The sequence below is a fragment of the Hipposideros armiger genome, unplaced genomic scaffold (assembly GCF_001890085.2).
Source record: "Hipposideros armiger isolate ML-2016 unplaced genomic scaffold, ASM189008v1 scaffold_276, whole genome shotgun sequence".
In the NCBI taxonomy this organism is placed as follows: domain Eukaryota; kingdom Metazoa; phylum Chordata; class Mammalia; order Chiroptera; family Hipposideridae; genus Hipposideros; species Hipposideros armiger.
In genome coordinates, this window is record NW_017731626.1 from 159,212 (window position 1) to 172,691 (window position 13,480).

The 13,480-nt window shown below is 44.9% G+C and overlaps 1 protein-coding gene across 1 annotated transcript in view; it reads left to right on the forward strand.

Moving 5' to 3' along the window:
* The first annotated feature begins 20 nt into the window (after nt 1-20).
* The window catches only part of MYZAP (myocardial zonula adherens protein), a 133,344-nt gene continuing 119,884 nt past the window's right edge, over nt 21-13,480 (forward strand). The window contains exons 1-4 of the mRNA XM_019657524.1: nt 21-199; nt 11,527-11,613; nt 12,875-12,951; nt 13,348-13,428. Coding sequence (XP_019513069.1) covers nt 125-199; nt 11,527-11,613; nt 12,875-12,951; nt 13,348-13,428 — 320 coding nt within the window. The 5' untranslated portion in view covers nt 21-124. The remainder of the gene's footprint in view (nt 200-11,526; nt 11,614-12,874; nt 12,952-13,347; nt 13,429-13,480) is intronic.

Genomic DNA, 13,480 nt, shown 5'->3' on the forward strand with positions numbered 1-13,480 from the left:
GCCCCCTCCTGCCTAGCCCTCGCCGCTGCTGCTGCCGGCCCGCGGCACCCCCACGCAGGCGGCCCGGGGCGCTCATTCCGCCGGAGGACCGCCGCGCGGTGCCCGCGCTGACCGCTGCTGCAGAATGTTGCGCTCCACTTCCACCGTCACCCTGCTCTCGGGCAGCGGCGCCAGGACGCCCGGGGCGCCCAGCAGGAGGGTGAGTAGCTGGGGGCGGGAGCTGTTGCCATCCCGCTTTCCCGCGCTGGTCGCCAGCTGTAAGGGGCTGGGGCTGGGGACTCACGGGAGCAGTCCCTGGCCCCAACGCCCCACCCTGGGCTTTACTTTCCGGTCCTGTCCAGCCTCTGGCCCTGACCCTTCTTTTCGACGTCCCAGGCTCGAAGGGGGCTTTCTGGAATTCCCAGAAATTTCCTCTCCTTCCTGACTCCTCTATCAAACCAAGTTTATTGGTGGCACCAATTTAAAAAAACAAGAGAGACATTTTTTCATTGCCCTTTGCTTAAGACTCAAAGGTAATGAACGTCTTAACACGCAAAATTTCCTCCTTCCAGTGGCTATAAAAAATGGTCACTCGTCCCAGCTGGTGATAGGATAACACTGCTTGCTACTGGAGTGGGCTTAGTCAAGGTAGGCTTCACCTGACAAAGTATGGAGCAGCAGCTGGAGCCCAGCTGCATGTGACTTGGGTTTATGCAAAGCATTTCTTCTTTCTGATTTAAATATTAGCACAGTGGCCTCCGGGGCACCATCTCCAGGGAGGCTGCCCTTTGGAAATGCTGTGTTTCTCTGTGATCTGTTACATCTTTCCTCTCCTCTCCAGATGCTCTGGGAAAGAAATGCTAGGCACACACAGGTTGCATCTTTCCATGTCTCTTCCAAGATCAGTGTCTCATAGCACACTGCCAGGGCCTTGGTTTGTGGCTTTTAGTTCACCTGTTCATCATGATATCTAGTAATTATCATTTGGTGCCTCTTTTCTGTGGTTAAGACATCTTTAATCATGTTTCTCCAAGGTTTCGCTAAATGGCTGGTTAAGTCCCAGCCAAGACCCTCTTTGGGGCTCTAGTCTGTTTTCTAGTCTTGTAGACATGCACATTTGCTTTTTATATACCTCAGCCAAGTGACTAGCAGTTGCCTTATATGCTGTCTTTCTTTTTTAACTCTAGAAGAAAGGCATTGTGTTACTCTTTGGTGTGGGCCAAGTGATGGGTTCTGGGGTGTGTGTATGCACACACATACAGACACTTAAGATTGACAGAATTCTGGTTGTTCAATCATTAGCTTCATAAAGCAAGATCCCCATTAGGTCCAAGTGGATTTCCAACCACTGTCCCAGCCTTACTCCAAGATGGGTATTTATTTGCCTTTTTCTGTGGAAATCCTGCTCAGTTGGAACACAATTCTATTGAGAAAGAATGAAGCCACTGGAAAGCTAGCCCTGAGCCTGGACAGTCATGCATGGGACTAGATTGCATGAATTGCATGAAATTGTCGAAGTCCTCCTTCAAAGATGGGGACTGATTGAGGCAGTTAGAGTGATATTGTGGGTGGACACAAATTTCATTAGTATACTAGATAACCTTTCTGAAGATTTTTTCCCCTCAAATATTTACTTCTAAGTACTTCTTTAGTTATAAGTGCTGTGGTATCCAGCACAGTGGACACACTATTGAAAAGGCTCTGCCTTTCAAATAAAATAACTTAAATTCTTTGGAGTGGAGGGGTCAGGGCCCTGAATCAAACCATGTAGGGCTGTTCTGAGCACACGGAGACTTGTTCTGAGAAGAAGATTTCTAAAATTTTTAGGGTTCCCTTTATGATTTTCAACTCTGCTCATGATTTGCCAATGCCACATATACTATCTGTGCGTTTGTGTGTGTGTGTGTGTTTGTGTGTGTGTGTGTGTGTGTGTGAGGCATCATGGAAGGCTGTGGTCCTTTGATTGATTAATTGATCTATTAAACAACATTTATAGATATCCTTCTGTGTGATACAGGGCTAGGCAGTGGGATTCATTTTCCCTGTGGAGGCAGACATTGTCACAGATTGCCATCATGCAAAGTGATGGTTGTTATAGCGGGGTAGAGTGTTGACAAAGTGGGATAGAAGCTAAAAGGACTGGTTCTTCCTGAAGAAACTGAGGAAGGCCTACATCTGCAGGAGACATTTGATTTTAGTCTTACAGGATAAATAGGAATTTGTAGGGAGATTGACATTGGGATACTGAAAGCAGGAAATACCTTCATTAAATGGAACTCTTTGCTTATACTTACAGTGACATACTGGACCTGCTTTAGGGTAAAACACTTAAATTTTTTGAAAAAAACAAAAACAGGATGTCTTGAAAATAAAATTGTAGACCAAACAAGTGATCCTGAAAAGTGGTCCTGCAGTTGAAAGTTTTTCAGTAAACTCTGTATGTCTTTCCTCTCTGATGTTGGACAAGTGATGGTCTTGAACAATAACACATTAGCCATTAAAATAGCATTTCTCTTTCATCCAAAGAGCTTACCAAATTAGGGGCTGCAGGGGAATCAGGCTGTGTTGGTCCAGACATTCAAGCCAACCAGAAATGGTGGTGACAACTGACACTGAGCAGGGAGTTCTCTGAGTCAGCTGCCAAAGGTGGTGTGGCTAGGCCAGACTGTCACCAGTTATTCTTCATTCAATGGCTGTCACCTACAATTTATACTTTATTCTTATTGGAAATCATCTCTCAAGGAAAAAAACCCAAAAAACCAGGTGGGAGTAATTTCTGTCAGCTCATAAACAAAGCTCTAAGAGGCATTTATAGATGTCAACCAGCAGGGATTGTGAAATTTAAAAAGAATCTGCCTCCAAACCAGTTGTGCTCTAAGAATAGTTTTTATCTATGGCAACAGCAGGAAGATAAATTGACTAGAGAGTAAGCGTAGACTGAAGGATGACCTTGGAGAATGGGGAAAACATTTAAAAAAATATCGACGTTGCTTCAAGATTTTGAAAGCAATTTTGTAAATGCAGTTAATCCCATTGAATGAGCCTTTGAAATGAAAGGTCAGTTGTGTGGCCAGGTTGTGTGCTTTGAAGGGAAGGCACACGTTGCTTTGTGCAGCCAAATATTTTTGGTTAACTGGTCTGGCTAGTGTGGTGTGAGACCTGTCAAGGGTTTCCTCCAGCACCATTACATATTATCAGTATCTCCGAATGATAATAAAAGACTGTTGGCTGGTGTTACTGGTATTGTGGCCCCTCAGTGGCACATTAAAACACAAAACCAAACCCAACAAGGCCACAAGGATAGGCCTGTCCTAGCCTCCTCTTGCCCATATTCTTTCTATTTGGCAAAGGCTCCCTCTGTTAAAAATCAGAATGGGCTTGCCAGTCATCACTCCCTATCTAATGAACCACTCTCCTGGGTCCTATTTGTGCCTGATTGGCTCAAAATAAAGAATTCTACTTAGCTACCCGGTGAATGGGTCAGGCAGGTGTTTATCTCACTTCCTTTTCCTTTCCACAGAAACATCTGTGTGCATAACTTCCGTATTGTCATACAGGCTCTGAGGGAGGGACGCAGGGTGTTGTGGGACCTCAGCGTCTGGTGGAGGGAAGTTGGCTGCAGCGTCCACCAGGGAGGTGGTGGGCAGGAGGCCTGCTGCACCCGGAAAACAGGCTGGCCCCTCACCAAGTCCTTCCTGAGCCAGCCCCTGATAAGCCAGCTTGAAAAGTTTTGGAACCCTGGCATCCTCAGAACTGAGCCAAAAAGCCTCTGCCACTAAAAATTGTCAGTCGTATCTCAAAAAAAAAAAAAAAATGTCCCAGTCTCTCTGCTTCGGTTCATCCATCTTGTTGTGTCAGATGTAGGACCAACAGTCCTGAGTCCTGGGGATCTTGAAGAAACTTGAGTTCACTTGGGAAACCTTTCAAGTCAGTCAGCCTCAAAATTTGTCTGAGTTCAGGGAGCTGTGGATCCAGGGCTAACTAGCTAGAGACCACCTTGAAAGGTTTTTGGTCTAAAATACTTTCAGTGATTACGTGCATTATGGCCTTAGAGCTTCCTGTGGTCCCTTTCAGCCTAAAACAGTTCCAGTATTCCCCAGCGCACGGAAGAGGAATACAGTGGTATTTACTTCTTGCCCCTCTTTGGATGAGTGATATTTTCTAAATGTCAATCACATTGTTGACCCTTCTTTAAGATCAGGGTGAGCTGTTTAAAATGCAAAATTCCATCACCCGACTCCTGCTTCAAAGGTCCCCGCAGTACTTCCAGGAGAAAGTACAAACTCTTTAGTTTCCCATCAGGCACTTCTGGTCTGCTTTTGGCTTCGCTGTCCCCCTTCTCCATGCATACTCTTTCCAGATCATCCAAATGACTCACCATGCCCCAAGCTTTCCATGTTGTTCCTTGTCTCTTTGCCTTCTTCATGCCTCTCCTCTTCGTGTCTTCCTCCGGGAAGCCTGCCCTGAACCCTCCTCTTCCGTGTTCCTCTAGCGTGCACCCTGCCACTGCTTGCATCACCTGTGATTACCTACTTGAGGAGAGGGTTTAGAGACCCTCTCTCCCCAGGACTGCTGTAATAGGTGCTTAAAAAGAGGAGTGTCACCAGGATCCTAAAGCGGCCACACTTGACATTGAGTTGGCAAATGGGAAAACAGGAAGGGAAGCTTGAGATAAAGCTAGCCCATCACCTCTGGCCCTCCTGGGCAGGAAGCAGGTGACAAATGGATGGGAGTGCTGGCCCAGGTGAGGAGTCTGACATTTCTGGGAAGACCTCCAAATATTCAAGTTGCCTCATCCTGTTGCACGGTTGGAGTTTCATTCCTTTGGTTAAGTCAGTGGTTCTCAACCCTAGTTATACGCAGAATCACCGAGAAGCTTAAAATGTCTATGCCCAGGCCCTACCCCAGACTGTTTAAATGAGAACTTCAGAAAGTAGAGAATAACATCAGCATTGTTTAGGAAGCTTCCCACATGACTCTAATGAGCAGCCAGGGATAGAATTCCTTCTTTAAATATTGCTGTCCCCTTACAGCTTTTGTGGAAATACAGACACTCTTGCGACAGTGTTCCGGAAGGTCCTTTTGGCCATGTGGGAGGGCAAGGTGTGGAGGGGGGTAGGCTGGGGACGTTAATAACACTCTGGGTCACACAGGTATCTCTGTGAGCGTTCATTTACCTGTGTGTTCTCTCTGATCTTGGCGCTTGGGGCACATTGTGTACCTGGTACAGAAGTGAGCCAGCGAGGCAGGAAGGAGCGTTTGCCATCCTCCTATTTATGAATTTTATCTGGAGTCAGCCCTGATATGGGAAAGACGGGCTGCAGGACACTTACATCACCTGGGAAAAGTGTCCCAAGCATGTAGATCAGGGCTTGGCATGCTACTGCCCTTGGGCCAAATCCAGCCCTCGGCCTGTTTTGTACACTCTGAGCTAAGCATGGTTTTTATAGTGCCCTGCAAAACATAAATATTTATTCTCTGGCTCGTACAGAAAACGTTCGCCCCACCCTGATGTAGATAATCACAGGCCTGTAAGCTCAGTGCCACAGCAGAGCTAAAACGCCTGCTCCAGGACAGGTGTGCCCTGTTCCGCACAGCCTGACCAGCGCATTCTGGAGATTTTATGCTTGTGGTGAGCAGAGAGAGTGTGGGGTCTGTCCTCTCTGCCACAATCACAGGGGCCACACCTTCTCTTGTTAGGTGGAGTTGGGCAGTGCCCCACAGTCACAGCGTGGCGGGGCCTGAGAGATGTAAGTCCATTTGGCTAATTTTCTTAGGGAAATCCATCTTTGTGTGTTGATCAGCAACCCCTGTCACCTCCCAGGGTCATCTCCTCCACCCTTTTTATTTGAATGGATAGTTTTCCCTCAGGTGAGCCCAGGTGCCTGAAGCTGAGAGCATGATGGTATGTGGATCCCCAGGGTACCCCTAAATGGAGACGAAATCCTCTGCTTCCACAATGGGGGCCAGAAACAAGCCTCAGAGGACCTGCTTAGCTCCCAGGTGCCCTGAGTTGCAGACAAGGCCTTTCTTGTGGTGGAGGCTTGAATGCTATCTGCCCCGCCCTAGCTCTCTGTCCCATGGGGGTTGGTTTGAAGAAAGCGGAAGGGCATCTGGGGTGTTGCAGGTATATTCTCCTTACTGTGTTTTAGTTCAATTCCAAAAGATACCCATACTAACATTTACTGAGTCAGTGCCTATTATGTGTTGATATTATGCTGAGCACTGTAAAGGCTACCAAATGAAGTTAAGGTGCAAAGCTTGCTTGATCTCTCCCCTTATTTTTTCCCTTCTGTTCATGGTATAGTGCATGGAACATAACAGAAGGTACTCAATAATTGCTATCCATTGAACTCTGATTTAACTGTTAGTCCTTGCTCTAAAGATGGCTCCCCATTGCCTTTCACTAGAGACCTTGCTTCTCCAGCAGGTATTTGTAGAGTGTTAGAGTTGAGCCTCTGCCTGTTTCTCCTTTTTCTCCCCCACACTAGCTTAGACTGCAGGCCCACTTACCATTCTCAGAACAGGCCAGCTTCTGTGCCTTTGGCCAGCCTGGAACGAACACCTTGCCTGGTATTTGTCTGTTATTCTGGCAATGGGTTCTCCAAACTTCACTGACCTGACAAGTCTTTTCTGTCCTTCTCTATGCAGCTCAGATGTCATCTCTAGGAACCTTCCATATATTCCCACCTCCAGTTAAGATTATCGTTCTTCTTATATTCCCATGGTAATAAAGAACACTTGCAGAGGGCTTAATATGTGCCAGAAACTGTTCTAAGCCCTTGACATGTATTTGTGAATTTAATCCTCACCACAATCCTAAGAGAGTGGTTCTGCAGTATTGTTAGCTCTGTTTTACAACTAAGGCACCCAAAGCTGAAGATTAAGTAGCTTTCCAAAGGGTTCATAGCTAGTAGCTATCAGAACCAATATTAGAATCCAGGAAGCAGAGTTCTACCATGCCTCAACCACCCATCTGCCTTATCTCTCAGGAACTCGTGTCGGTTTGTCAGTGACACTAAATGTTCTTGATTGCCTTGTTTAGGTGTGCTTTTGCATTCTGAGCTCCTGGGGACACGACTGTTTTTCTTTTCATCTCGGGACCCTCAGAGCCCTTGACAGTATTTTACAAGTAGTAGATGCTTAGTAACTGAGTGGTGAAATGCACTGAGTCCATGTTCCTGCTTTTATCCACTGGAAGGGACCCCCGCTTGCAGGGACAGCTGGTGCAATAGCAGTGGTGTTCAAGGAGAGGAACAGTCAGCTGTCCTCATTGTTCAGAACACAAGGCTGAGCCGGCCACTGTGAGAACTCCTGGGAATGAAGGACCCTACCTGCCTCTCAGGTACTGCCCAGCCTGGGCTGCTCTGGGTATTGTGTAGCTGAGTTTCAGGAAACCATGAGATTAGCATCACCAAATGCTGAGAGAGATTAGAAACACTGCCTTGATCTTACTCAGTGGGGGATTTTACTATAGAGAGATTTCTGAAAGCTAATGAGTACAGGTAGTCTGTACCAAGTCCACCTAGTGGGTGTGTTCAGGCGTTACTTTTCCTAGGACCTCTGTTAAGGAATTCAGAGTACCTTCTAGACCACTGGGATGTTCTCTGCTGTTCCTGAGACAGTCCTGTGGGTTTAGGAAGGGTTGCTACCTTTCTTCCTATCTTTCTGATACATTCTCTCTCAGTTTTTACTAGTGCTATTATTACTATTATTATTTTAGTTAAAAAACTTGGAATAGTGCAAACAATACAAAAATCCCACTTTGTAGAGATCATCATCACCAGTTGGTTGTGTTGCCTTAAAGGCATTTCCCCCCCATAAATCTATGCAAAAGATTAGAGTGTGTTTAACAAACAAATATGGGAGTCTTAACAATTTTTTGCAGCTTTCTTTTTTTCACATGACATTTAGCCTTTTATTATTAGGAGGGCGCCTGATCCTTCCAAGCTGGGTTTAAAGTGCTTCTTTACAGTTAGTCATCAGTGGGTCAGGATTGATTAAAGAACGCTAGCAGTGATCCTGGTGTTCCCATTAGGGCACCTCTAATGATGATTAAACACTTAACACAGGGGTCTGAGTGTAGTAGCCTCAAGCATCTGCTGCAACTGCCAGATATCTTTGATGCCAAATGTTTTATTTTACAAGTTCATTTTATTTTAATTTATTATCTGTCACCAGATAAAACTGAGAGTTTAGGGAAATGCATTCTATTTATCCCATGGTTTTGCATACCCTAGGGTACACGTGGCTCAGTGAGAGCTATAGGAAGTGCGTTGAGGAATATCTAAGTTATGGGTGGACAGATGAAGAAGGGGCTCACACAAGGGAAGGGGACATCTCACTTTTGGGTGATTGGACTTATGGGGACCTCTGGGCCTTGTCTCCTCTTCAGGTTTTTAGTTTGTTCTGAAAATTATTGCCATTAGGGATTACTCCTCTAGGGCAGTTAACCTACAGAATGGTTTCACAGGGGTAATGTCCACTAGATCGGTTTGACCAAATTGTTATTTCTATAGAAAGCAAAGCTGTGAAATCAAGTAGGTCTATTTTATTTTGGAGCTTGTAGGATGATGATAATATCTAGATAATAATAAAAATACTTAACATTGATTGAGACTTACTAGGTGCCAGACATTTATCTTTTATCCACATTTTGCCCTTAAGATTCAGAGAGCTTAAATATCTTGCCCATAGTCAACACAGCTAGTAGGAATCTCTGTGTATGTGTGCATCTGTGCAAATGTGTGCATGTATGTACACATGTGTATGTGTACACACGTTTGTGTATGGGATGTGGTGCAGGAGAAGAGCACCTCCTTTTCTCTGCAGAATTATACTATGGGTTAGATCCAGCCTATCAGAGAACATTATTGAGCATCACAAACTTGGATTGCCTGCCTGGTGTGAGTTACACTTTGATGTTTGTACAGATGCCAGCTGGTTCCAACCAATTCAGGGGGCCTGAAGTTAGAGGGTTGCTTTTCTTTGGAAGGACTCAGATTCCCATCAGTGTTGTTGCCTGTCAGCTAAGAGAGCTACCTGTGGAATGGTTGGTTTCTCTTTGGCCAACATGACTGGTGGTGAGTTTTGAAGTTTTGATGCAAAGTTGGCCACATAAGATGCAGATAGCCCTGGGGTCTTTGGGCAATGAAGCTTGCCCAAAAGAGAGTAAAGGTGGAGAGAGTTCTTGAAATCAAGTCATGTGATTGAAAGAACCGGGGTTGTTTAATCCAGAAGAAAAGAGGTTCAGAGGACAGGAGGCCTGCCTAGAGAAAGGGAAAGTAGGCTGCAGTCCCTGAGGACAACCTGGGTGTATTAGGTGGGAGTTCTGAGGTTAGAATTGCCTGATAACAAAATGGGATGCCTCAAAGGGAGGTGATGGTGCATGAGGAAGTGCTAACACATGTTCCAAATGGGCCCTGTCACCTGGGCTTGGAAAATGTTACCCTCAGACTGGGCATCTGTCTGCCAGTTGTATTGTTAGGTGTGGGGGTTCCTTCATACTGTCACCCAAGTGCAAATGGATCAAGCTTTGCTAAAATTAAAAATAGCAGTTTTATTCAAGGGTCTTCGTGTTTACAAACTGGAAACACAACTAGGCAATACCCAGAGTGTTCTGAAGAAGAAAGAAAAGTTAAGCGTTCTTACGTAAAAATTACATTCTTGAGAAGAGTAAGCCCTGCGTGCTTAGCCTTTGGATTGGTCCAAGATGATAATCTTCCCGATGTCCGATGGCCTGTATAATGGATGACAAGTGGTCTGGACACGTGAACATTCTTAAGTCCTTCAGAGCATGATCAGAGGGTTATCTATATCTATATCTATATGTCTATATCTATATGTCTATGTCTATATCTATCTCTATATCTATTTCCAGGCATTGATGTACAACTGAAAAGTTCAAAAGTTTTAAGTCCTCAGTCTAGCTAAAGTAAAATCTATTCCTCATGCTTCAGCCCATTTAGTCTGAACCAGTTTTGTCCGCTTCACTCTACAGGCTTCATTTTAAGTCAGCTTAGTTCTACTACCTTTATGTTGTTTTCTTCACTCGTTCCTCCATAGGCTGGCAGGGTGGACTTCAACGGTCTTTTACAATCCCACCCCACCCTGGGCTTCTAGGCTGCAAGGTAGTTTCGCTCAGAGGCCACCCTGTGGATTGGTGTAGATTTCTGACCCTGCAAACCAGGCTAGGGAGTATATTAGTTTGCTGGGGCTTCTGTAAAAAGTACCACAAAACAGATGACTTAGACAACAGATGTTTATTGTCTCACAGTTCTGGAGCTGGAAGTTCAAAGTGAAGGTGTTGGTAGGGTTGGCTCCTTCGGAGGGCTGTGAGGGAAGTATCTGTGCCAGGCCTCTCTCCTGGGCAGTTTACATGGTGTTCTCCCAGTATGCATGTCTGTCTCCGAATTTACCATTTTTATAAGGACATCAGTCATTTTGCCTTCATTTTAACTTAATAACCTCTTTAAGGACCCTGTTTCCAAACAAGGTCATATTCTGTGTTACTGGGGGTTAGGACTCATGAATTTTAGGGGGATACCAATCGATCTATAACAGGGGGCAAGTAGCGCTCCTGTAAGTTAAGCCCCCATGGCAGTGGGTTGGATACTCAGGGTGCTGCTGGGGTCCTCTTTGGGATTTTTTTTTTTAATTGCAGGAGCACTTCTCCCTGGGATATGTCACAGCAGACCACACTGTGACATTAGGATGAAACAAACGTCATGTAGCATTAAGCATATTCTCATTGTTGTGAAAACATCACCACCATCTATCTCCAGAATTTTTTCATCTTTTCAAACTGAAACTCTATACCCATTAAATAATAACTGCTCATTCTTCTGTCTCATTCCTCCCCTGGCAGCCCACCATCCTGCTCGCCATCTCTATGAATTTGACTACTCTAGGTACTTCATGCACGGGGAATCATACAGTATTTGTCTTTGTATTATTGGCTCATTTCACTTAGCATAACATCTTCAAGTTTCATTCATATTGCAGCATGTGTCAGAATTTCCTTCCTCTTAAAGGCTGTGTAATATTTCATTCTATGTATATGCCACATTTTACTTATCCCTTTATCTATCAATGGACATTTGCATTGCTTCCACTTTTTGGCTATTGTGAATAATGATGCTGTGAACATGGGCGCATAGACTTAGAAACATTTGTGATGGAACATGTGCATGTCTATTGTAAAAATTCAATATATAGTCAAGTAGGAAGTACCCAGGCACCTCAATCACCACTGTGTGTGTTTTTACCTCTATCCCCCCTAGCTATATTTTGGCCTATGCATGTGAAATCAGATCATTCTATACACACTCTTATACATGCTGTTTGAACACTAGGAAATCACTCAGCAATTTTCTTGTTTTGAGCAGCAGGATGGTGAGTGCCTGTGATGGGCCAGGCAAACGCTGGACTGGTATGATTATCTCCATCACTAAGGAGGGAAACAGGCTCTGAAAGGCACAAGGTCACCCAGCTCTTTCTACCCCAAATGTGGATTTATAACTGGCCTCTCCTCTCTGTCTCTCCTAGGCAAATGTCTGCAGACTACGGCTGACCGTCCCTCCTGAGAGTCTGGTTTCTGAGCAAAATGAAAAGAAGGTTGAAAGAAAAGAGCAAGTAAGCCATCTCTGAGGCAAAGCTCTGACAAGTTCTACTGTTTGTACTCTTTTATTTTGCCCCCTCCCCCGTCCCGTCCTCTATGCAGGCTATTCACAGAGCCTGAATGTCAGCAACTCTGTTGATGAAAGGCCCTCTCGACCTTGCCACCCCATCTCCCATCTTCCCAGAAGTCAGACCGCTCTGCCTCGCTGGCTCTGCCGGCCTTGTGCCCCTCTCTTGTTTCTTGATGAACACTGGCTCTGTGTTGCCTCAAAGCGGTAGGAACGCTGGCTTTAGTGACAGGTGCTGTGGCAGGGAACGTGTTTTTCCTGAAAGAGCCCAGTTCAGTTGAGTCAAAGGGCCCATTGTGAGCTTCCGGCAGGGCTTAAGGCTTTGTCAGTGGCTACAGCCAGAACCCAGCTCACGGAGGAGAGGCTGCCTGCAGAGGAAAAGCCAGCATGCAGCTCTGGCATGTGGCAAGGGCACCTGGCTAGAGGTGGGAGGAGTTCAGACATTTCTGTGCCAGCTGCTGTGCTAAGTGCTGGGCCATAAAGATAAGTCTGACCTCGTCCTTGTCTTAGAGGAACTCGCAGTGTTTTCAAGTGAGACAGATGTATAAGTAAACAATGATGATGTGATAGTTTTAGTTTTAGGATCCGGAAGTGCAAGAAAGGCTCTGGGAACGCGGGAAACGGAATAACTGACTGCTTGCGGGGTGCCATTGAAGCAGAGGCTTAATGGATACATAGCAGATCCTCCTTACCTCTAGGCCCGGGGTGCTAGGCAAGCCATTTTTCTCATTCACAAACAATTAATGGGCACCTGTTGTATTCCAGGCACTGTTCTAGACACTGTGAGTATAGTGGTGAACACAGCAGTAAACAACAAAAAAATGACTTATCATTTATGGAACTTATATTCTATTTGGAGGAGAATAGAAATGTAAAAATGAAGCACATTTTTTAGGGTTTAGAAGGCAGTAAGTGCTGATGGAGACAAAACAAGAGAAGGGGACAGAAGTGACAGGGGGATAGGTGGTACTTTTTCCTGTGCATGTATTTTATATAAGTATAAAATAAAACAATAAAATGATATATAATATAATATAAATTTTGTACATTGAATCAGAAGACAATGACATCTCAAAACAACAGGCCTTGCTTTGGAATGAACCGATCACATGGTAATTGATAAAAAAGGAAGCTTTTCATTGACTGGTAAATGGTTAATGATGTCCTAGACTTACTGTGAGTCTTTGTCTCTCTGTCCCTTCTCTCAGACCCTCTTCTCCCCACTTTCCACCAAGGACAAAGAGCTATTTGTGCTCATGCAAATGATGAATGACCAGGAAAGGAGGTAGGAGAGGAAGGGAAATGAAATTATGAGGAAAACAAGGTGAGAGAATGGAAAGTTGCTTATCTGCTGAAAAAGAGAGAATGAGCCCCACTACAAGGATCCAGAAAAATGGCTGGTTCCAGGTCGGAGCTGGGAGAGTACTAGGCGAGCCTGGGACATCTGTACTAGAAAGCAAGATCGTACCCAGAGGAGAATGGAGTCATATCCAGGGACCCAGATGCTGGTGTGAAAGAGCTCTCACTGGCAAAAATGGAACAATTTGAGCATCAGATAGAATAATGACAGTAATGGGTTATGACACATGAGTATATAGTAATAATCAGAGAGAGAGAGAGAAAGCTGGTCTTTATAGAATATCAGCTGATAAATTTAGAAAATCTCTTTTGTAACCCTTAGGTTGCATCATCAGAGGATGCAAAAACTAATTGGTGATGATTATGTGGCTATTGTGGAACAGTATATTGTTGTGGTCTCAAAGTAATACCTCACAGGTTGCTTGCTGATTCTAAAGGTACAGTGGCACATTCTG